Below are 24,424 nucleotides of genomic sequence, written 5' to 3'. Positions count from 1 at the left end.
TGCAAAAATATAATTATTTTGAAGCGTAATCTTAAGTAAGTTATATGGCAATAGCAGCTCCCTGATGAAGGCAGAATTGTCACTCAGTGATTTCAAATCTTTTTTTCATATATATTCTTTACTACTTTCTATCGTTTGTTCAGGTTTGATGTGACTATACTGGTCAGCGGAGCACCACTATGTATGGCATGCTTCTAGAGAGCATCCAGCACTACATCAAGGAGCTGCATGGCGAGGGGGTCTGGGACCAAATCAGATTTTTAGCAGGAGTGGAGCACCACGTGTTCGTCACTCACCAGCGGTATAGCGATGCGATATTCCAGAAGCTTGCTGAGGGATCAGCGAAGGTGCTCGGCAAAGAAATGGGGTGGGGGAAAGATGACTTTATGCAGTTCTTCGGAAAGTGCTTCGTGAAGTTTTTCAGTAATTACGGCTATGATAAAGTCATCAAAGTGTTTGGTCGTCACCTGAGGGACTTCCTGAATGGGATCGATACCATTCACGAGCAGATGAGGTTCGGCTACCCCAAGATGGAGTCTCCCACTTTCCATTGCACGGAAGAAACAAGTACTGGCTTGACGCTGCATTACAGATCAAAGAGAAAAGGATTCAAGCATTATGTCATCGGTCAAATGCACGAAGTCGTGAAACAGTTCTATGATATGTCCATACAGATAGACATCTTGGCAATTACAGAGACCACGAACCAGTGTCATGTTGCCTACAGACTTACCTTCGATAACCACGCCTCGAAGCCCTTGGCGCCAGACTTACTGAGTCTCCCGGTGATACATGAAGCACCCAACTTAAAGTCGATGCCTTTGGAGAATTTCTTTAACATTTTCCCGTTCAGCTTCGTGATTTCTGCCAACATGAGGATCAGCATGGCGGGTCATAGCTTGTTGAGTATACTAGGGAAGGAATTACTGGGCGCGAAAGTGACAGATGCCTTCACGCTGAGGCGACCAAAGACGGAATTCACCTGGGAAAATGTAAGTTATCATGAAATTAGAAGGGCTATGTCATAGTTTGTAACTCGCCATTTAGACCAGAGACGGAAACTAGCATTGCAATATTAGAAAATATTATATCATTTCATAAACGAGATGTGTAACTGATGGCATAGTCCCTTTAAACATCACAAATTTAGCAGGAAAGTCAAATCTCCCGCCTTTCCCTTCGACGCCATTTTTGGTATGCTTACCTTCCCGACCCTCCTAGGGAAGGATTTGGTGAGCTTGGGCTTGCAATGACCAAAGTTATTGCTTAGCAGTCTATCCTAGGGGATTATGGGTGCAAGCAGAGCTTAACTTTGCCAATCTTAGCGTGTTTAGAAAACATATTTAGTGGAGCGATTTTGCCTCATTTCTTCGAACTTTTCTTGGCCGGTAGCATTCGTATTTCAATCAAACATACGGTGAAATATTAAGAGCATTGTACTCTGAAAAGAAGCACCTAAAATGGGGAGAAAAGGAAAAGAAGACAGGAAGAAAAGGCATTGCAGAAAATAATCTGTTTTTTGTAAGTTCTGTACTAAAATAGCACACAACAAAGCGAGGGGTTGTCCAACACTGTCTCACATTGGCAGTGTAATATAACACTGTAGCATAGAACTTAAGGGGAGGGATGGTCCTATAGACCCATACTTAGCATATATAGGAGCTATTCAGAATTACAAGTACCAAGGTATAGCAGACACATAGCACTGGAAGTACCATGGCCATGGCATAGGGCTATGTGGCAAATGATGGATATGGTGGATATGGTGAAAAGTAAGGGGGAGGGGTGGTTAACCATACCTATAGCAGACAGTCAACACTGCAAGTACCATGGCCAAGGCACAGGGCTATGTGGCAAATGGTGGATATGGTGAAAAGTAAGGGGGAGGGTGGTGCACCATACCTATAGCAGACACGGGCCCGTGACTTCCTGTCACAATCCGCTAATCGAGCATACTTTTCGAAGTCCTCATTAGCAACCTAGCGAAAAACAACTGACGAAGGTCTCTTCATTAAGAGTCCGAAACCGGTCTTGTAAACGCTATAACCGCCCGCCGATTTTTCATCAAACGATGACATCGGAAGGCACCTTAGACGAGATGAGCGAGCCCTCTCTCAGAAAAAGCCAGATTTATCCAAAGTGCACTTTGAATTCTGCGAGTTACAGTGGCGATTCTCGGCAGCCTCAAATCTTCCTGTTTGATTTTAAGAAATCTATTAAAACAGGAGTGAGCTGTACTGCAGATATGTCCTAAATAACTCAAAGAAACTTAACATGCACAAAGAAAGCGCTTATGTCGGGTCGAGCAACGCTCCCATAGACGTGAAACATTAAAGAACGACAAATTCCACCACAAAGACATATAATATGTCACCTAAGGTTTTAAGGATTAATGTATTTAAATATCCTTGATGTCCATAGCTTCCTGAAACTTTTCAGTACACGCATTCTCTCCTCTTGCCACCCTCTTAGTTATAAGAAGGGTTTGTGTCTAGGGAGATGGCCTACGTTCGTTGAGAACAAATTCCTCACTTGCCACCTTCTAAGCCGAAATCCGCAACTTATTCTAGATACGGTTACGCGATTTCACAACATACATAACGGCGAGTGTTGAATTCACGGACAGGCAAAATGCGTTTTGAGGCAAACATGGCATCTAATAAACGAATCTAAATATTTTGTCATGAGGTTCCACCCGGCTAAACATAATCTTCTAAAGATTCTTATAAAAAACTGGCAACTTATCACGGATCGCAGCCTCATACGGCTAGAATCTTTAATGAACCTATAGTCTCTTATAGAAAGAGAAACCGCTTATAGACTTTTAAGTCAGAGCCACAATCTCACATAAATGACTAGGTATCAAAGCGGTTGATTGACAAATGAGCCGATGCTTTCAATGGAAGCACCCTTTTATACCGCGCCTTCGTGTTTTAATGTCTGCTGGGGAGAATTTTCTAATTTCATACGAATTTTCTCCGAAATATTCCGTAAAACGACCTTGTTGCAATGTTTGTTACCCTAGTATCTGTAACTCTAATATGTATCATTTTTAGCTACAAGTTTGGCGAGCTGCGTTTGAGTTAGTGTCTAATTTGCCATCCATTGTTGAGACGGGTGCTGTGCGAAACATAGAAAAACTACAAGCATCCTATCACCAAGCGCGAACGGACTTCAAGAGGAAGAAGCGACTGGATAGTAATTTCAACGGAGTACAAAACAAAGAGAATAACTTTGGCTATGAGAATAGAATCCCTGGTAGAGCAAAAGAATTGAGCTGGATAAAGGTTGACCATCGATCATCTGGATTTGGGGCGCATGGTCTTCCTATTGCCGATGCGAAGGAATCCCGGACAACAAAACGTCAAGAAACAGCAAAGAATCCACCCGAAGAGGTTCGCCAGGCAAAGAAAAGTGAAAAAGTCGGGATACTCTCCAGAGTAGTTGATAATCTGAGGTGCATTCCGATGCTGATTGACGAAGATGGCGAGGAGGTTAAAGATGTTGCAAGTAAAAACGGCAAACGCGAGAACAAATCGGGCTTTATCATGTCTGCTTGTGACACAGTTATTACCACGGAAGATGGTGTCATGTTGAGAAATGGTTCCACGACTTTTGTAAGAGATGATTGTGACGGGAATGACATGTACATAGACACGATAAACAAAGATGTCGTATGGGTCAAACAAACTCCTCACATTAGACCGAGCAATGCCAGGAAATATTACAAATCGCCAGGAACGCATCCAGTTGAACGCACTGAACGTTTATGTCGCCACAAAAACTCCAACGCAAGAACCTACATTCAGAATCAAGAAAAGTCAGATAAAGAGGTATGCGATAGCTTGAGTGAAGAGGAATCAGATGGAGTTACAGTGTCGCTACCATCACCGAGTAAGCGAAGAGACAGTATTTACAGCGACAGTCCTCAGGATAATGTTAAGAAGCAGCCAAGGATACATCTAAAGGGAGAGATGAAGTATATCAAACAGAACAACAAAGTGTTGTTTGTCTGTTCTCCTGTGTAAGTATCTTTGCCAAAATATACATTCATGACAATATAACGAACCTTGTCATCCAAAATTATTTTTGCCTGTTAACTGACGAACTTCTATAAATGGTCCTCTCGCCTCCGTGACCCAAGGTTTGTCGTTTCAAGATTTGAATGATCCACGTTGGTAGAAAAAAATAGTTGCCCTGAAAAAACATTAATACAACTTGTATACATACAACGTATCTATACAACAAACAAAGGCGTCCAAAAAGCTCCAGAAAGCATAGTTGTTGTTTCTAGTAAATTACATACGTTCAACAAGTCAAACAGGGCCGAGAAACAGAAAGATACTGTCTTGACCGGGAATCGAGCCCCTAAGCAAAGGCGAGATGCCTCATGCGCTTGGGACCTGTGATTCCTCTCAAGAACCAAATTTTCCCTCAATTTTCCCTTTTCTGATTTAATTTATAGTTTTGATAAAAAATACTAGCCTTAGAGGACAGACAGTACTCCTGGCGTACAAATTGCTCCTTTACATAAAAATTGCGCTTGTTTGTGAACCGTGGTATCTTTCTTTCAGTATAGGAGGTTTTAATGAGATGATGCGCTGTGGCGTGTACATGAGTGACCTTGGAATGCACGATCGATCACAGGAGATGGTGCTCTCAGGAATCCAGCCTTTGCAACAGCTAGAATATGCAAGAGACCAGGTACCTGTGGTAAACAAAAACACACCAAGTAATTAATCAGGCACGTGTCCAGAGGGGGTCTGAGCGGTCAGGACCCCACCCTGCTCATGTGACGAGATGAGTTCGGCTCCGGTTGACCCCTTCGCTGGTAGTTAAGAAGACGGTTAATTTTATGTCTGTATTTGTATATAAAAATTTCTAGATGGATCTAGTGACCTATTACCAGAGCAAAGGATGTCCGGTTTGAACTTAATTGATCTGTGGTCAGTAAATTACTACCCTGGACCCCTCCCTTCGTTTTCACTAGATATGCCCCTGCAAATACATCCCTTACAACCCCACTAACTTAATTCATTTAAAAAAAATTACCCACCCACTCACTCACTCACTCACTCACTCACTCACTCACTCACTCACTCACTCACTCACTCACTCACTCACTCACTCACTCACTCACTCACTCACTCACTCCAAACCAAATTTGTTTATCAGCTTTTAGAAAAAAGCAGGGAACTTGAAAAAAACATGAAGCGAGTTGAGCGTGAGCGTATGCGCAGTAATCAACTGCTTTACCAAATGATCCCCAAGCAGATCGCGGATCGACTAAAAGAGGGACAGGACGCCATCGACACTTGCCAAGTGAGTGACACCAGAATCCAAATAACTCAATAGGCGTCACTTAATATATAATCATCATCATACGGCCGAGATGTCTCCCACAACAGCTTGCGAGACCTGACGGGGCGGTGGCCTAAGTTCCACAGAATTAGGCGGGAGATAAACTCGTCTTTTGCCCGAAAGCAGTTTCTTCTAGACAACATATAATACGACGAGAAAGTGTTGACAATCTTTATTAGTTGTATTTGTGGGGCAGTTGCAAAGAGCTATAACCAGTCGTATATCACTTTCCCAGCATTTTGACTGCGTAACCATACTGTTCAGCTACCTGGACGGGTTTGTGCAGCTCTGTTCGCACGTGTCGGCCATGGAGGTGGTGAGCGTGGTCAACACCATGTTCACGGTCTTCGACAAGCTCAGTGAGAAGCATGACGTCTATAAGGTACATTGACACTAAAACATTACTTCCTAGTGCAAAAAGAAGTACGGAGAATTAGGGAGTGATGCTTGATAAAGGGCCACAAAACCTTTTTGAATTGATAGATATAGTCTACCCGATGACATGCGATTTACATAAATACCAAAAAAAACACTCGCGCGAATGAACCAGGTTTGCAATATTGAGATATTCTTGCCAACATTCTGGAAAAGGGTCGTGGAAATATGCGCGCACGATTTGATACTAGCTCCCTAAATTGTTTTTTTTTATTGTTGAAGAGCGATGTTGATTTTTGTGATCTCAGGCTTTTGATTTACATTGTAGTATACTAAAGGTAATCGCACTACCGCAAAATTGATGCAAACATTTGGATAAAAAAAGCTAATAACGATGAAGCTTCCTGAATTTTTTTTCAGTTTGAGACCCTTGGCGACGCGATTTACATGGCGGTTAGCGGAGCACCTGTGCCGAAGGCGCGTCATGCGGAGCCTATGGCGGCAATGGCCCTTGATATGATCGACGCAATGGATGAGATCAAGAAATTCTGCTCTAATGCCTTACTCACCATTACTATTGGTTAGTCTGCTTAATCAATAAGAGAGGACCCTACACTTTTAGACAATCATAAAAGTACAAAAATATTACATACATTTTCCCATCATGTTGGGAAAAAAAGCAATACGTAGACTTGGAGGTGTATTGTGTATACCACAAGTCATTAAGTAATGTTTAATCTGCGGTGTATTGTGTACCCAAGTCAGTAAGTAATGTATAATCATGGAGGCGTTTTGTGTACCACAGGATCAGTAAGTAATGTGTAATCATGGAGTAGTATTGTATACCACAGGCTCAGTAAGTAATGTGTAATCATGTAGGCGTTTTGTGTACCACAGGCTCAGTAAGTAATGTGTAATCATGGAGGTGTATTGTGTACCACAAGTCAGTGTGTAATGTGTAATCACGGAGGTGTATTGTGTACCAAAAGTCAGGGTGTAATGTGTAATCAAAAAGGTGTATTGTGTATTACAAGTCAGCGTGTAATGTATTATCATAGAGGTGTATTGTGTACCACAAGTCAGCGTGTAATGTGTAATCATGGAGGTGTATTGTGTACCACAAGTCAGTGTGTAATGTATTATCATAGAGGTGTATTGTGTACCACAAGTCAGTGTGTAATAAGTATTCATGGAGGTGTATTGTGTACCAGAAGTCAGTGTGTAATAAGTATTCATGGAGGTGTATTGTGTACCACAAGTCAGTGTGTAATGTGTAATCATGGAGGTGTATTGTGTACCACAAGTCAGTGTGTAATGTGTAATCACGGAGGTGTATTGTGTACCAGAAGTCAGTGTGTAATGTGTAATCATGGAGGTGTTATTGTGTATTACAAGTCAGTGTGTAATGTATTATCATAGAGGTGTATTGTGTACCACAAGTCAGTGTGTAATGTATTATCATAGAGGTGTATTGTGTACCACAAGTCAGTGTGTAATGTATTATCATAGAGGTGTATTGTGTACCACAAGTCAATGTGTAATGTATTATCATAGAGGTGTATTGTGTACCACAAGTCAGTGTGTAATGTGTAATCACGGAGGTGTATTGTGTACCAGAAGTCAGTGTGTAATGTGTAATCATGGAGGTGTTATTGTGTATTACAAGTCAGTGTGTAATGTATTATCATAGAGGTGTATTGTGTACCACAAGTCAGTGTGTAATGTATTATCATAGAGGTGTATTGTGTACCACAAGTCAGTGTGTAATGTATTATCATAGAGGTGTATTGTGTACCACAAGTCAATGTGTAATGTATTATCATAGAGGTGTATTGTGTACCACAAGTCAGTGTGTAATGTATAATCATGGAGGTGTATTGTGTACCAGAAGTCAGGGTGTAATGTATTATCATAGAGGTGTATTGTGTACCACAAGTCAGTGTGTAATAAGTATTCATGGAGGTGTATTGTGTACCAGAAGTCAGTGTGTAATGTATTATCATAGAGGTGTATTGTGTACCACAAGTCAGTGTGTAATGTGTAATCATGGAGGTGTATTGTGTACCAGAAGTCAGGGTGTAATGTATTATCATAGAGGTGTATTGTGTACCACAAGTCAGTGTGTAATAAGTATTCATGGAGGTGTATTGTGTACCACAAGTCAGTGTGTAATGTGTAATCATGGAGGTGTATTGTGTACCACAAGTCAGGGTGTAATGTATTATCATAGAGGTGTATTGTGTACCAGAAGTCAGTGTGTAATGTGTAATCATGGAGGTGTATTGTGTACCACAAGTCAGCGTGTAATGTATTATCATAGAGGTGTATTGTGTACCACAAGTCAGTGTGTAATGTGTAATCATGGAGGTGTATTGTGTACCAGATATCAGTGTGTAATGTATTATCATAGAGGTGTATTGTGTACCACAAGTCAGTGTGTAATGTGTAATCATGGAGGTGTATTGTGTACCACAAGTCAGTGTGTAATGTGTAATCATGGAGGTGTATTGTGTACCACAAGTCAGCGTGTAATGTATTATCATGGAGGTGTATTGTGTACCAGAAGTCAGTGTGTAATGTGTAATCATGGAGGTGTATTGTGTACCACAAGTCAGCGTGTAATGTATTATCATAGAGGTGTATTGTGTACCACAAGTCAGTGTGTAATGTGTAATCATGGAGGTGTATTGTGTACCAGAAGTCAGTGTGTAATGTGTAATCATGGAGGTGTATTGTGTACCACAAGTCAGCGTGTAATGTATTATCATGGAGGTGTATTGTGTACCAGAAGTCAGTGTGTAATGTGTAATCATGGAGGTGTATTGTGTACCACAAGTCAGCGTGTAATGTATTATCATAGAGGTGTATTGTGTACCACAAGTCAGTGTGTAATGTGTAATCATGGAGGTGTATTGTGTACCAGAAGTTAGTGTGTAATGTGTAATCATGGAGGTGTATTGTGTACCACAAGTCAGCGTGTAATGTATTATCATAGAGGTGTATTGTGTACCACAAGTCAGTGTGTAACGTGTAATCATGGAGGTGTATTGTGTACCAGAAGTCAGGGTGTAATGTATTATCACAGAGGTGTATTGTGTACCACAAGTCAGTGTGTAATGTATTATCATAGAGGTGTATTGTGTACCACAAGTCAGTGTGTAATGTATTATCATAGAGGTGTATTGTGTATTACAAGTCAGTGTGTAATGTATTATCATAGAGGTGTATTGTGTACCACAAGTCAGGGTGTAATGTATTATCATAGAGGTGTATTGTGTACCAGAAGTCAGTGTGTAATGTATTATCATAGAGGTGTATTGTGTATTACAAGTCAGTGTGTAATGTATTATCATAGAGGTGTATTGTGTACCACAAGTCAGGGTGTAATGTATTATCATGGAGGTGTATTGTGTACCAGAAGTCAGGGTGTAATGTATTTTCATAGAGGTGTATTGTGTACCACAAGTCAGTGTGTAATGTATTATCATAGAGGTGTATTGTGTACCACAAGTCAGTGTGTAATGTATTATCATAGAGGTGTATTGTGTATTACAAGTCAGTGTGTAATGTATTATCATAGAGGTGTATTGTGTACCACAAGTCAGGGTGTAATGTATTATCATAGAGGTGTATTGTGTACCAGAAGTCAGTGTGTAATGTATTATCATGGAGGTGTATTGTGTACCACAAGTCAGTGTGTAATGTATTATCATAGAGGTGTATTGTGTACCACAAGTCAGTGTGTAATGTGTAATCATGGAGGTGTATTGTGTACCACAAGTCAGGGTGTAATGTATTATCATAGAGGTGTATTGTGTACCACAAGTCAGTGTGTAATAAGTATTCATGGAGGTGTATTGTGTACCAGAAGTCAGTGTGTAATGTATTTTCATGGAGGTGTATTGTGTACCACAAGTCAGTGTGTAATAAGTATTCATAGAGGTGTATTGTGTACCACAAGTCAGTGTGTAATGTATTATCATAGAGGTGTATTGTGTACCAGAAGTCAGTGTGTAATGTATTATCATAGAGGTGTATTGTGTACCACAAGTCAGTGTGTAATGTATTATCATAGAGGTGTATTGTGTACCAGAAGTCAGTGTGTAATGTGTAATCATGGAGGTGTATTGTGTACCACAAGTCAGCGTGTAATGTATTATCATAGAGGTGTATTGTGTACCACAAGTCAGTGTGTAACGTGTATTCATGGAGTTGTATTGTGTACCACAAGTCAGTGTGTAATGTGTAAGCATGGAGGTGTATTGTGTACCAGAAGTCAGTGTGTAATGTGTAATCATGGAGGTGTATTGTGTACCACAAGTCAGCGTGTAATGTATTATCATAGAGGTGTATTGTGTACCACAAGTCAGTGTGTAATGTGTAATCATGGAGGTGTATTGTGTACCAGAAGTCAGTGTGTAATGTGTAATCATGGAGGTGTATTGTGTAACACAAGTCAGCGTGTAATGTATTATCATAGAGGTGTATTGTGTACCACAAGTCAGTGTGTAATAAGTATTCATGAAGGTGTATTGTGTACCAGAAGTCAGTGTGTAATGTATTTTCATGGAGGTGTATTGTGTACCACAAGTCAGTGTGTAATAAGTATTCATAGAGGTGTATTGTGTACCACAAGTCGGTGTGTAATGTATTATCATAGAGGTGTATTGTGTACCAGAAGTCAGTGTGTAATGTGTAATCATGGAGGTGTATTGTGTACCACAAGTCAGCGTGTAATGTATTATCATAGAGGTGTATTGTGTACCACAAGTCAGTGTGTAACGTGTATTCATGGAGTTGTATTGTGTACCACAAGTCAGTGTGTAATGTGTAAGCATGGAGGTGTATTGTGTACCAGAAGTCAGTGTGTAATGTGTAATCATGGAGGTGTATTGTGTACCAGAAGTCAGTGTGTAATGTGTAATCATGGAGGTGTATTGTGTATTACAAGTCAGTGTGTAATGTATTATCATAGAGGTGTATTGTGTACCATAAGTCAGTGTGTAATGTATTATCATGGAGGTGTATTGTGTACCAGAAGTCAGGGTGTAATGTATTATCATAGAGGTGTATTGTGTACCACAGTGTCACTTTAAGTTAAATAAACCTGGCCACGTATTGTGTACTTCAGGAATGCATTCTGGGGCCGTTGTGGCTGGCGTGGTGGGGAAAAGGACGCCACAGTATTGTCTTTTCGGACACACCGTGAACATCGCATCTCGTCTGCGCACTACAGCACTTGTAAGAGCTTGTAATACTTATAATGAAAAGACACCACCAGCTCTCGCGCGCTGATTGGTCGAGAGTACCAGCGAGTGGTGAAAGGAATACCTAAATTTTGCAGGATACTTTATTCACTTTGTGAAGTATAAACAAAAACCAAGGACACAATTTACTCATCATATTCAAATAACGTCGATTGTTATCAGTAACTGGTATCGAATAAATGAGCGAATAATTTTGATAACTCAATTAGGAGACCTTGTAAAGTTATCTACTTTATTTACAAAATTCAATCGAAAATATTGCATTGGCTTTCCCAAATAAGTCGATGAAAATGGATGCTTTTCGATACTTGGTACTTTGCTAGGATGACAAAATGGCGGCAAAAGTGACTGAAAAGATGCTTTCAATAAACATTAATAAGGTATTAAACTTCAATCGTGGGTGGTAACTTTGAAGTGTTATGGCAAATAAACAAATTGTTAACAATAATTAAAGGAGTGGTTAATCGAACGGTTATTATTGTTTTGTATTTCAGCCCATGCGGATCCACATTAGCAACAGCTGCAATGAATGCCTCCTCAACACAGAGTTCCATACAGAATTTCGCGGAACAATTCTACTTAAGGTATTCTATAGGAACCTCTCATTAGGGTTTAGGATGACCTGATAATAGAAATACCTGATTCTATTGTGTATTTATATGAAATAAAAAGGGAAAGGCTTGTCTAGAAAGCTAAGCCTTTCAAAACATCTCATCATAGTTATAAGGGCTCTGAAAAAGTGTTTTTAGTACGCGTTGTCCTAACTTTAGTTATTTGTTTGCTTACTAGGGGATACAGGGGGAGATGAAAACATACTGGTTAATAGGACGAGAGAGAAAGAATCTGACACACCAGGCTACTACGACCAATGAACCAAAAACTACAGATGTATAGACCGACGTTCACAACAGAAGGACATACATGTCAATTAAGTTTTTATTATTTGTAGTAGAAGGCTCAAGATATTTGTACATCTAATATATATCCTATTTATTCATGGACCACAATTCAACTTAGATTCAATGTTTTTAAAACATATCTTTCTAGATACATCTCTCAGTACGTTTTTTATTCATATCCCACTCGCCCTATGTCCGAGGAGTAATTTATTTATCTCGGCAACAGTATCAAATGTGTTGTTTACACTAGAGATGAAATATCTGTGTTTCTTAACGTGGGCAGTAAGCTAGTTTACGCAGAGTAATAAAACACGTGCTTGGTAAGAGAAAGAGAAAGATTATCACACCAATGTGGCTGCGAAGAACAATTACTCGGAGCTATAACCTTATAACCTTATTGTGTATTAGTCTACTCTTGTAAATACAATTTGCTAGTTCAGGGCCAGAAGCAGGTACCCACTTAGTAGACTAGGAATTTACAAAAGACGTTAAAAAAATAGCGTCTGTCCACGAAGCAAATACAACAAATTTCTGAGCTTTGCCCTCCTGAACACAATTTCCTAGCCACGGCCTCGTAGCTGTTGCAAAACGAGTGTCGGACATGGTTCGAGTGTCACGTTTGAAGTGCAAAACATCAGCTTCAACGTACAAAATGCATGGCACTGGAGAGATGTGACATTCGATACCCGCTTGATTTCTATTGAATGTATTTACATTTTTTAAAGAAGTGATGCAAATTTCTCATTTTTCAAGCCATTGAGCTGAAACATCTCAATTAAATTTACACTGTTTTAGTCTTGTGTTCTGCTGCTATCTCGTTAGATGAAGAAACTACGTGCTTGTGTTCATTGTTTTTTTAAGGAAGCTTACTAAACGAAATTCCCTCGAAAACAATAGATGGTTCTGAGAAAAGAATCCATCTATCTCTAGGGGGCATTAGGGTTTTGGTTTGAGGAACTGCAAACAGTGGGTCTGAGTTAGCTGCATCAAATCTACTCCCCTGACAATTTTTCGTCATTTGTGAAATATTCATGAGTGGAATTAATACGTGTAAATTATCCACAATGTACATCTTTACATAATAAAGAATTGTAAATAGTCAATTTGAATGACTTTTTTACTTTCCTTTTTGTAACGTTTTCCCAGTCAACCAGAAAGTTCGCATTTTCCCTTTCCCCTACAAATGCAACAACACACAATGTTAATAGAAGCGGAAGGAAGTTTTTCTAAAATGTATGCATTGTTGAAGACTCGCCTTTAGTTCTATTTCTCCGCGAAACTCGGTGATAAAGTCACTCTCTTCAAGACATTCTCTGCAGTTTTCACTGATATGTATCCTCATTGGCTGGAAATAATATAGACATGTGTTTAATGCGCAGAGGATATCCGGTTATATAAAGGTACTGTTTAAAAAACTGCAAAAATTTATCAATTCATCCTTAACTATATACCATTTTAGAAAGGGTTTCATTCGAGAATTCATGTTTCGTAGCCCGCATTGAATATGGACATGAAATTTATAAGCGTAAATCAAAATTCATTTTTAATGCGATTTACGTGAGGTTAACTATGAGCCATGGTATAACTAGAAAGACTACATGCAAGCTGTAGAAAAACTAGATGGTCTGCGTAGGCGTGGTGTAGACAAGGTATGAATCAACACAAGTTTGAAAAGGTATGTTAAACGCCTCTGTGACACAGAGTGGTTGCGCTGACGTTTCAAGCGTTAGCCCTTCGTCTTTTGCTCCGACGAAGGTATGAATCAACACAAGGTTGAAAAGGTATGTTAAACGCCTCTGTGACACAGAGTGGTTGCGCTGACGTTTCGAGCGTTAGCCCTTCTTGAGTACAACCTTTTTTGAAAAAGGTGTATATTACAGCAGGTACTAGCTGTTTAGGAACAGCATGACATTTGCTGGCGCACTTGTCAAAAGTTTGAAAGGCCATTGCACCTTTGGACGACTTTAAATAGGAGGTCAACCGAGTCTTAACAAAGCAACCGTTTGTTATTTTGTTCCCTTCTAACAGCAAAACTCACCAAGGCAGTTGTCCTGAGCCGAGACGCAATGTTAACTGTGTCTCCAAACAGACAATACTGCAGCGTCCTCTCTCCAACAAGTCCGGCAGCTACCGGACCAGAGTGGATACCTTTTGAAAGCCAATGAGGTAAACATGACTTAGAAAGATAACATTGGAATTTAGATTTGAATTTAATTTGAAAAGTTTGTTGAGGCTTTTAGGCAGCAATGATGTAATAAGTTCGTCTGCAACTTTTGGGGCTACAGAAAAATCCGTAAAAAAAACCTTAAAGTATAATAGACTACAACCTACCTACGGTGATTGTCATCGGCTTTTTGGTGATGGGATCTTTGACAAGTTGGACGGCTTTGAGCATGTCCAGAGCCATGGCTGCCATGGGCTCGGCGTGGTGCTCGGTGCGGACTGGGACGCCGGACACAGCCATGTACAACGCGTCTCCTAGGGTCTCAAACTGACAGCGAAATGAATCTTGTATCAGGAATCGAACAAGCCTTGGCTGGGGCATAGAATTCATCCTCTATACCTTACAAAGATCAAAAGAGCACGGACGCGCATTCGCTTTTAGCTAAGTGATTTCTTTAGTTTTCCCCTCGATTCGCTTGTAACTTGTTAGTAGCTAATATTGTATTCAATGCTGGATATGTATTACAATGTGTAATATGCAGTGCGGGATGACTTGATAGACATAGTTATATTATTAAGTCCAGCTATACTTTTAATAGATACCTTGTAGACGTTGTGTTTTTCAGTAAGCAAGTCAAACTTGATAAACAGGTTATTGATGAGGGTGACAGCTTGCATGGCGTTGAGGCGTGTACAGATGGAAGTGAACCCGTCCATGTAGCTGAACAGTACTGTCGCAGCATCGAACTCCTGCCATTCCAAAATAGAAAATCCTGTTACAACGTACACCTTAAGTCGCCGGAGACGGGGTAAACCGTTGAAGTAGCGATTTTTACTGTTAAAAAAGGGGTCTAGTAGAGCAATTAGGGCTGGAAAAGGTATCCGCTGCGAACTAAGGGTGCTGAACTTATATGAGCCGTTATATAGAAAATTTAACATTATCGCCACACCTCTATTATTCAAAATATGCGAGTTTTTTTTACACAAAACGATCGATCAATCATCCTTACTCTAGAATGATTTTTCTATTAAATAAAATAGTAAATACAATACAAATATCTATCATGCGAATATCTATAAGGCCTTTGATATTTCTATCTATATAGAAATCCATATAATATGTATATTCATAAATCCTTTACCTCGCAGGTGTCGATAGGATTCCCTCCTCTCTTGAGTCTCTCCGCGATAGGTTTGGGCACCATACGGTACAAAAGGTCTTCACTCCGCTGTCTCTCTTCTTCCAATTTCCTCATGTTCTCTTCCAGCTCTATCCCTTGTTCAAATTGCTAGGTATAATATGGGGAGACGGGAAATAAGACCTTATACCAAAATCGCCAATGTTTCTTAAACGTCCAGCAGATAGCATAAAACATCAGGAAGCTGCGTTTACATGATAATACATCCATATACCTTATTCTGATTAATCGTACTTCTAAGTAAAAAAAATCGCGAATTTTTAAACTAGCAAAAATTAATACCGCGGACCTTATAATTTTAAAACAGATTACGAAGTTTCTATTGAAACTCCTAGTTAGAACGATACTATCGGTAAGGGCTCGAGGAATAAGAACACTTTTCATTAAGAATGACTTTTCAGGCAATTTAGCTGCAAGATCAATATATTGATCTTATTTCAGTTGCTAGTTAACGTTAATAAAAACGAGAAAATCAAGTCAATGGAACTTCTAATTCGCGAAATCAAATCCCCTCTAAACACTATTTTTCTCTGCGATCGCTAAATTAAAGCTAAATGTGCAGGAAAGTTTAACCTACCTGATCCCTGGCATACTCTAGCTGAGGAAGGGGTTTGATTCCCGACAGTGCCATCTCTTGTGATGTGTCGTGCATGCTCAAGTCGTTCATGTAAAGACCAGATTGCAGCATTGTGTCCAGGTTTGCAATTCTAGAAAGCAAGAGAGATATCATGGCAAGTAGCAACCATCAGTTAGCAACTTTATACACGATGCCCGGTATTAGTTTCCTGCATTTTATTTTTGCCATAAAGATATCATGTACAACAACGCTTGAAATGTCCATTGGGGAAATGTTATATAGTTTAATTTGGTCGCGGGCTAATTTATAACTCTGAAAAAGTAAACAAAAAAGACAAAAAGTATTTATTTCATTTGTTCGGATTTAGTGTTTTTATATTTGGTAGTTCTTACGCTACGTTACTTACGTTGGCACGATAAGAAACAGCTTTAAAATTTCTGGTGCCGGCCTCTTTTAAACAGAAAAGTGTATTAAATTTTTAGTTTGTTATAATATAACATAAATTGGCCAAAGCCCAAAATTATATGCTCAACAGTTTCTCGCAATATGTACCAGGCTGTTTCAGGTAGGGGATCCTTTGCTTGATCGTTTACTTACAAGGGGGAACAGATGAAGAGGAACTTGTCCCAGTCGTGCATGAACTTCATCTGGCCGCGCAAGTGCAGTGCTGGTGGTGGTGTATTTCCATTGAGAAGAGAAAAGGTTGAGTCGCCAACTTTGCCTGGTTTGGGGGTCTGATTTCCTGCCTTACTCGATGACGTATCAGTTTTGAACAAACTCATGGTTGAGCCTTGGTGTTTGGGCTGTGGTCGGCGTATTAAAGGAACTTTGGAAAGAAGCTCGAAGACAACTTTACGAGTCAGAAGCTGAAAAATAAAAACAGCTCGTCAAAAGGGGATGGACAGTCATGTTTCGCCTTAATAGCGTGTGTGTTTATTATTTTATGAGTCAAAATGAGACTCATCAATGGGTAGCCAAAAATATATTCAGTTTTATATTTTACATTTATGGCAGAGTTTATTTTTCCAAAAAGGGGAAATAAGCAATCAAATATCATTTATCTGGAACTTTAAAAATCGGGTCTAGATTATTTTGGGTACCATCCAATAAATGTTTCGAATCTATCGTAATAATCACGTCACTCGCGCGCTTTAAGACAAAGAGAATCTAGTGCAATATACAATAACTATTTCAATAACAATTATATCATCAGATTCATTTTAGCCTGGTAAAATAAGTTAACTTGTCTACTGAAGTACCGTGTGCCATGTGAAATCGGTCTTTGGCCTCCTCAAGATGAACACTTCCCTGATGTCACGACCAAGCACGAGCTTCCCGAGCAGTGACTGCAACCCATTGCCAAACATGCTCAGGGTCATATCAGGTGATATCACCAGGCTAAAAGGGAAGATGGAGAAGAACACCTCGGTGCTGACAGCCTTCTTGGTGCCGACGGTTAGGAAATCGGGAGGTGGGGGCTTGTATCCTTCATTATTGAACTCCAGTCTGTACACTATGTGACACTGTTCACGAGAGCTCTGGGAACTTTCATTCTTCAATATCTTGACATTGATATTGGAAATGCCGTAGAACTTTCTGGCAATTTCCTCCACTTGACCGACAACGTAGAACATGAACCCCTTGCGCCTGGACTCATAATGAAGATTGATCCCAGTAGATGTCTCTTCGTCGCAGTAAAACGTCGGCGACTTCATCTTTGGGTAGCCGAACCGCATATGCTCGTGCAGACTGTCTATGCCGATAAGAAAGTCTCGAAAGTGACGACCACTGACGCGAATAATCGGGTCGTAACCATAAAACGAAAAGAACTTAACGAAACAAACACCGAACAGTCGCATGCAGTCATCTACGGTGATGTGCTCGTCCAGGTCACCGAGGACAGTGGTGGCAGCGTTAGCGATCTTGAAGATCCAGTTCTCGTCGTACAAGCGATGAGTGACGAACTCGTGTGACGACGTCCCGGCAATGTTGACGATCTCCGACCAAAGCTCCTCTCCGTATTTACCAACGATAAAGTGACGGATGCTTTCTAAGAGCAAACCGTACATCGTATGTCAAACCTGAAAAAAAGTATCAGCATAGTTACAAAGGATATGGTATACATATGAAAATACAAGGACAATATGGTGGTAAATAATGGTAACCCATTGAGTTTTCGTGACGCGACGTCCGTCCTTTCCGTCCTTCCGTCCCATCAAAAGCAAAAACATATTCATGTCTCATGAAAGAAAAATTGTATGACAATCAATCTTGGTAGGTTCCGTGTAGATGTCAAGATGGAGCAACGAGTGTTCACGTGGTGTGTGAAGTCATCAATCACGCCACTAAAAGCAAAACTATTCGTTACTTCTTACAATATTGTTAGTTAACTAGCAGTATCAAATACCTTGTTATTGATAATATGGCCTCTCAGCGAGAGAATTTCGAGATCGAAACAAATGATCACTTATTTCCGAATATGCTTTGCAAGAGCAAGAAAAAATGTCCTCGTAACAACATTTGAGTCCACTTATGGAGAAATAAATAATCCTAGGCTAGCAAGAAAATACTTCTTTCTGTGTGACTAAAAGGATTCGGAAATTAGAAGACATATGACGATAAAAAAGCAAGCGTCGTTTCCCCCCTTCTCGGCCGACATTTTGGATTCAAGTCAAGTTGTCCTCTCTGACATCTGATTGGCTAATACGCGCGTCTAAAAATAGTCTGATCCTAGGAAACCCAGTAACCCACACCTATATAATACAGATGATTGCCCCTACTTATGAGCCCCTGACCAGCATACTAACAATAACTTATAACAATCAAATTAGAAATTATTGAGTATCTAAAGCTTTCTATTCTTGCAGTGCAAATAATCCTTGATTATTTTGGCTAAAAATTGTATTGACATGAGAGTAAAAAAGCGACGAAAAGGCTAATCATAATCCAGGAAACCGTCGAGTGTTTTTGACAGTCCGTGTGGTATAAAGACCAACTCAAGCCACTGCGAATAAAATAATAGGTAAAAAGCAATCACCGCCGATCTATTATCAAGAGAAACCCCTCACTCGGTCGATCACAGCTTACAGTGGTTTTAATTGTTCCTTTGTTATAAATCAAAAGGCCTTTCTATGAGAAATGGAGCAATTAACAAAAAGTGTACCAAAAAATCTCAATAATTTTGTCGAGAAACGCAACAACTGCATATTAACATTAAGAACAAGAAATTAAGTAACGTATGGTGATAGAAATAGTAGTAATAAAACATTTGTTATCCGGTATGTAACGCTCACTTATCATTATTGCAGTTTGGCAAAATGATCGGTTTATTTAACAACGTGGGGTGATAGCTACGAAAAGCAAAGCAACATTCTTTTCTTTAGTGTAGTTTCCAAAGGATTTTTCCCAAGGCAAGCATTTTAAAATCTGACACGATCAATTCAAGGAATGAATGTTTTCATAAATAAAATCTGGAACATAGACATAACAACGTGTAAAAAGATAGACAAAATAGAATGCACTCACAGAATTTAGTGTTCCCAAGCTGCTCGGTGTTTGTCTTGCTTATTCGTGTACACTACCATTTAGTAATTCCCATTTCCGACAAACCATCAATGAAAACAATATATCGAGAATTACCGGTGGGTTATATTTTGTTTCCTGATACAACAGCAACCTCCATTCCAATCAGAAAATCAGAAAACGCATTTTTGCTTCAATGGCATTATAAATTCATATCTACATATCTTTTGCTATAAAGCGTTTTTGTTTTCAAACATATCCCACTGTTTTTATTGTCGAACTTTCATTATATTTGTAAAAATATCGTCACAGAACTCTACGAAAGCAATTAAAACGCCTCATTATCATCTGCATCTTGAGGGTTGAGAAATAGATTCATTTTATGATGTAGTAATTAAAGTAGTAATTAAGCATGCGCAAAACATGCTAGCAAAAAAGGAAACAATTGATCAAAGATTACAGGTGTAAATCAAAGTCTTTTTTATTAGCTTTTAAGCGTCTCTACAACCTTATCTGTCCCTCTTGTTGGTTAAATATGTTTCTTTGCACTTTGCAGTCTTCTTGTAAGCGTGTCTGGACTACCGTCGTGAATCTGGTCATTGTCCGCACAGCGAAAATAAGCACAACGACAGAGTTCAAGCATTTCCAAGAAATTCACAAAAGTAATGTCATAGAATATAAATAGATGAAAGTGTAAAAGGAAGTCATAGAAACGAATTGAATAAAATGATAGGTACAAAAACAAAACATCAACAAATATATTCCCAGATAGTCTTATTATTTCAATGTATTATAGGCATGTATTATATCAGGAATGAATATTCCAAACCTCAGAATGAAAGATTTAAATAGTAGAGTTTATCGCCTCCACAAAAGTATTTTATCATCGCACACAAATCTCAGGGTAGTTAGTTCAAGCGATCACTCAGAATTTCGCAACTATGTTGCTCCACATACGCAGAATTGTGTGTTGTTTGATTTTTTTAAAGACGTCCTTATATAGCGAAATAAAGCAGGAATAAAGCCCAGCTTATAACAGTGTGAATGTCGAAACTTAAAAGATGTACCTGGTACAGCATGTTTGATCTTTGATGTGACTCAACAAGGGGTGATGTTTGACCAGAATTTTAAGAATGATGCCAACAGGAGCTATTCACTTGTCCATAATGGCACACTATAAACTTGGGTCATAGAACATAGCGGGAGACGCAAGAAAATGAACATCTGAAAGCTTGTGCGCCTTTATTTTTCGCGGCATTGCTCGAGGGCCTATCAAGCCACTGTCGATTAATGTCTTTAATAAAAAAAATGTTGCCTTCAGTTTTCGCCGTCCTTCTACCATTTTATAGGAAACGAAAAGTAGTTACAAATATTTGATGACAGGTTCAATACAGAGGTAATAGAGAGCTTCTAAGACTGAATAATTTGAGATGCGTTTTTAATGCGGGAATAATATAAAAAAAAAAACGATTCAAAAAAGAAAACAAAAATTGAGAATTTAAAGAGAATTTAAAAAAATATATATAAAAAAAGTTTGCAAGATGGGAAAATAAAAATAACAGTCACAATAAAAATAATGATGCTGATGATGATTTATAATAATAATAATAATATAAATAATAATAATGATCGCCATGCTATTATGATAATCCACATAGGTTTTGCACAATATAGATAATAAATATTATTATATATTGTTTTTATCATAATTTTCATCATTGTTATTGTCACAGACGTATTCATTCGACAAATAGTTAAAGCCGCATTGTCACCAATTTACTTCCGGAGGTCCGACGAAAACCTCAACCGTTAAAAGACAAAAGAATCTATTATAATCCGAGATATATAACAGGCCATCCGTTCTAAATTATCAATCACAACCTCAAAGAAACTTCCAATAGACACACTGCTCTCAATATTTCGAAATATTTTTCGCATTTTTCGTTAAAAATCATCGGAGAATGGTAAGTAATCGACCGGAAGTAAACTGGTGACAATGCGGCTTTAAACGCCATCCTACATAGTATACTTAGATCTTTCTTTTAAGAGAAAAGTACGAGCGTATCTTCTAGCTTAATATGACACAAGGACAGACCTATGAGACGAGTCTGCAAAGCTAACACAGTGGCTCAGACGGAAGCGCTTAATAACGGCACTAAATTCAGTTTCAGTTTCAGTTTATTAGTTTAACCAGAAAAGAAAATACATTTTCCATATAAAAAGAAAATAATAACAAGTTACATTAATATACTATATAAATACAAAACATAAGGCGGCATTCCTGGTAGGGAAGCCCAAAAGAAGCCTGGGGCTAATTAAATATGGACTTCCCCAAAAGTTAAACTAGAGATCAGAGTTAAAGTCATTAATATGTATAATATATCTTTAGAGTACAAACAGCAAGCAAGCACACAAACACAGGACGAACACTTCAATTCAGACGTAAAGCTTGCCTCTATTTCATACCGTCTACTATTTCAGCCTACCAAACATCGGATGTATTATGCCCGACCATTAGCATCACCACATTCCTTTGAATCTTGCCGAAAAGCGATCAGAGAAGACTGGTAACGCCCTGAGGACTGTTACCTTATTATAGGAAATTAACGCTTCACTCAATTAACGCGAATTTGAAAAATCCGCGTTAATTAAATATACCTTATTTAATTAAGTTTAGTGTTAATGTGAAATAACTTTAAATCAAGTTCAACGTCAATTTCGTAAATATTGATTAATACTGAATGTTATGAAAGATCGAAAACAAAATTCAACGACTTTTAATACAATACTGTTTATTAATAAGGAGCTTCACATATAGTGTTTAATTGTTTTCTTGGCCTGGCTCGTCATCATTATTCGGCATCAGAAAGGTATTTCCGGGCAGCAAACCGAGAAATAAATTCTGCCATCTTTTTGGATCTGCGATTATTTAGTTTATCTGAATATTTATGCTCAAATCCGCGTTAATTTCACTTGTTTTGACAATTTGTGTTAATTTGATACGCGTACATTTTTAAATGTACGTCTATTAAACGTCTATTAAAATAGACGTTATTATCTACCAACGTCAATTTCCTATAATCAGGTAAATGCAGCTAGAATCCGCGTTTAATTATCATTTTTTAAAAAATAACGTTCGCACAGGATTAAAGTCGCTCACAGCTTTTACTTAAAAACAAACACAAACACATATAATTATCATATCTGCCATAACTTTCTACCTCTCCCCAACCTACACATTTCTATTTTTTCACTGATCACCTCCATCAACAATCTATTTACCTAACTCCATGTTTGACACACTAACATCGAATATTCCAACATAAAACTTGTATGATATGTTATCACATCCAAAGACATAAACACCCGGGCATAAAAAAGTAATTATCCGCTTGATCTCAGGTTAAACCTTACCCTAACCCTACACGTTTCTAATCCCAACACTTCATCTTGACTTTCATAATCTCTAATCCCCCCTTCATGCAATACACTTTAACGATGCCAAGCACTTAACATAATCAGTTCTCTTAGCACTAACCCCACAGTTCACCATCTTATTCAGTCAAAGCCCTGACGCAGATATAATTCGAACCAAACCAAACCGAATTTAATCTCGTCTAGATTAAAGGTTGTCCTAATTTATTTTTATACTAATTTGTTTTAAGTTCTTAACGATCAAGAATTAAATCGTAGTTTTCACCAAGCAGAGAGAACAGCATATATTTCAACGTTTGCATGCTAGGGCATTGCCACAAAAACAGCTTTGAACAAATGTCAAGCGGCTACGTAGACTGAGTGCTCTTAGATAATTTGTTTTGAGTTTTGATTCTTGCTTCTAAAATACTTTCCTTTAATGCAATCCCTGCGGAGTAGTTTCTAGATTAGGGCAGGTCATCTAGTAGTTTCTAGATCAGGGCATGTCATCTTTTAACAGGGAGGAGGAAGGGGGCTGGTGGAATAGGGCAGGCATGCAACAAAAATATGGCCGTATAAAGCGGGCGGTCATCCCAAAATATGAAGAAATTGGAAGGAATTATACAAACTGTTACACACTCTGTGACACACTATAAGTTGTAGTGAGACTCGTGCTACCGTGGCACCTTGATGGTTTTTGAAGTAAACCAATAAGAATGCGAGGAACGTATTATCGACGATTTAAAAGAATGTTATATCAGCCAAAAAGCGAGGCTAATGCGCTTAAGAACACAACGGAATCCTCCTAAAATACGTGTCAAACAAACCTGAAACATTTAATGTCATATGGTCAATTTTCTTAAAACTTTGACTTTTAGGCCGTACGGTAGCGCGTCGGCTCTACTTCCTAAAAAAGCAGATACTTTTGAACGTCGGCAGCATGCCCCCCCCCCCCCCCCCCCCCATATTCATGTTAAGGACGAAGGGACAACTAAAAATACGGAACGAGGAAGTAATCATGCGTCTTAATGTCACAGTACCATTGAAGACCGAGACACTTGGAAAAGATTTTACGAGAATCCTCGATTTCTTTCCTCACATTTCCTCATATTTTATTAACTCTGTCATAAATGAAAAACATCAGAGCGGAAAAACGAATATTGAAGCGAGCACCAGAGTAATGCAAGCCATCCTTATCTGTGCCCTATAGGTAAAAGGACTTTGCTTCTATGAAAAGCACTACTTTGGTCAAGCAGTAAAGTACTCAAACGAGTACGAGGTACATAAAAAAAGAAAGAAAATAGACTCAAGAATAAAATTAAGCTTTAACACTTATTTCATAATGGGCTCAAGAGAAACTCACCTTTACATGTAGCTAAATAAAGTCCTGGTATACACCACTTAAGGGGCTAAGGCTTGTTCCCCAGCCGGTGCCCTATCATCGCGAGGTATCAATGTATTAACCATGCCAAATTCCACTTTGTTGTGTAGGATATGATATGGTAATACTTGGCTAAGCGATAGTGAAGCTATTCAATAAACAACACATAGCAACAATTATGATCTTTTTAGTCCATACAAATCCAGTGGGGGCTATTTAGCTTATTCTGCTCAGATGTTTAACTCTGCCGATCTATAATCTTTCTT

The 24,424-nt window shown here is 38.8% G+C and overlaps 2 protein-coding genes and 1 long non-coding RNA gene across 11 annotated transcripts in view; 2 read left to right on the top strand and 1 right to left on the bottom strand.

Annotated features, from left to right (window-relative positions):
* LOC5512057 (soluble guanylate cyclase 89Db) overlaps positions 1-13,005 on the top strand; it is a 26,894-nt gene extending 13,889 nt beyond the window's left edge. For 4 of the 5 annotated variants that reach the window (XM_048725361.1, XM_032381431.2, XM_032381432.2 and 1 more), the window contains 9 exons: positions 144-992; positions 3,057-4,024; positions 4,575-4,704; positions 5,176-5,322; positions 5,597-5,743; positions 6,157-6,316; positions 10,868-10,977; positions 11,498-11,587; positions 11,793-13,005. In XM_048725361.1, coding sequence (XP_048581318.1) covers positions 180-992; positions 3,057-4,024; positions 4,575-4,704; positions 5,176-5,322; positions 5,597-5,743; positions 6,157-6,316; positions 10,868-10,977; positions 11,498-11,587; positions 11,793-11,897 — 2,670 coding nt within the window. In that variant the 5' untranslated portion in view covers positions 144-179 and the 3' untranslated portion in view covers positions 11,898-13,005. Of the gene's footprint in view, positions 1-143; positions 993-3,056; positions 4,025-4,574; positions 4,705-5,175; positions 5,323-5,596; positions 5,744-6,156; positions 6,322-10,867; positions 10,978-11,497; positions 11,588-11,792 lie in introns of those variants that run through there. The other variant, XM_048725362.1, reaches the window with a different exon arrangement.
* Positions 11,922-24,424, bottom strand: LOC5512066 (soluble guanylate cyclase 88E). Of its 5 annotated transcripts, none has more exons than XM_032381434.2 (10): positions 24,141-24,424; positions 17,101-17,922; positions 16,439-16,707; positions 15,842-15,971; positions 15,208-15,354; positions 14,669-14,815; positions 14,234-14,393; positions 13,941-14,050; positions 13,158-13,247; positions 11,922-13,079 (listed from the first exon to the last, which is right to left on the bottom strand). In XM_032381434.2, the coding sequence occupies exons 2-10, from the start codon at positions 17,908-17,910 to the stop codon at positions 13,020-13,022; spliced, it is 1,923 nt and encodes a 640-aa protein (XP_032237325.1). In that variant the 5' UTR covers positions 17,911-17,922; positions 24,141-24,424; the 3' UTR covers positions 11,922-13,019. The 5 variants fall into 5 exon arrangements, with proteins under 5 accessions (XP_032237325.1, XP_032237327.1, XP_032237324.1 ...); XM_032381436.2 differs by lacking the exon at positions 24,141-24,424 and adding an exon at positions 20,431-20,631; XM_032381433.2 differs by lacking the exon at positions 24,141-24,424 and adding an exon at positions 19,367-19,585.
* Positions 19,646-20,396, top strand: LOC125561292. Its single transcript, XR_007307323.1, has 2 exons — positions 19,646-19,825; positions 19,920-20,396. It is a non-coding gene; the product is annotated as an uncharacterized LOC125561292 (long non-coding RNA).

Source organism: Nematostella vectensis, chromosome 3 (genome assembly GCF_932526225.1).
Source record: "Nematostella vectensis chromosome 3, jaNemVect1.1, whole genome shotgun sequence".
In the NCBI taxonomy this organism is placed as follows: domain Eukaryota; kingdom Metazoa; phylum Cnidaria; class Anthozoa; order Actiniaria; family Edwardsiidae; genus Nematostella; species Nematostella vectensis.
The sequence above is the reverse complement of the archived record's forward strand: the minus strand, read 5'-3'. Positions and strand labels throughout refer to the sequence as shown.

What these genes read in the sequence shown, in the direction of transcription:
- LOC5512066 (XM_032381434.2), bottom strand. Translation starts at nt 17,910, where the DNA reads ATGTACGGTTTGCTCTTAGAAAGCATCCGTCACTTTATCGTTGGTAAA. An exon ending in CTCTTCATCTGTTCCCCCTT is followed by an intron (nt 15,972 to 16,438) that starts GTAAGTAAACGA and finishes CTTGCTTTCTAG; the next exon opens with AATTGCAAACCTGGACACAA. An exon ending in GGCTCAGGACAACTGCCTTG is followed by an intron (nt 13,248 to 13,940) that starts GTGAGTTTTGCT and finishes TATTATTTCCAG; the next exon opens with CCAATGAGGATACATATCAG.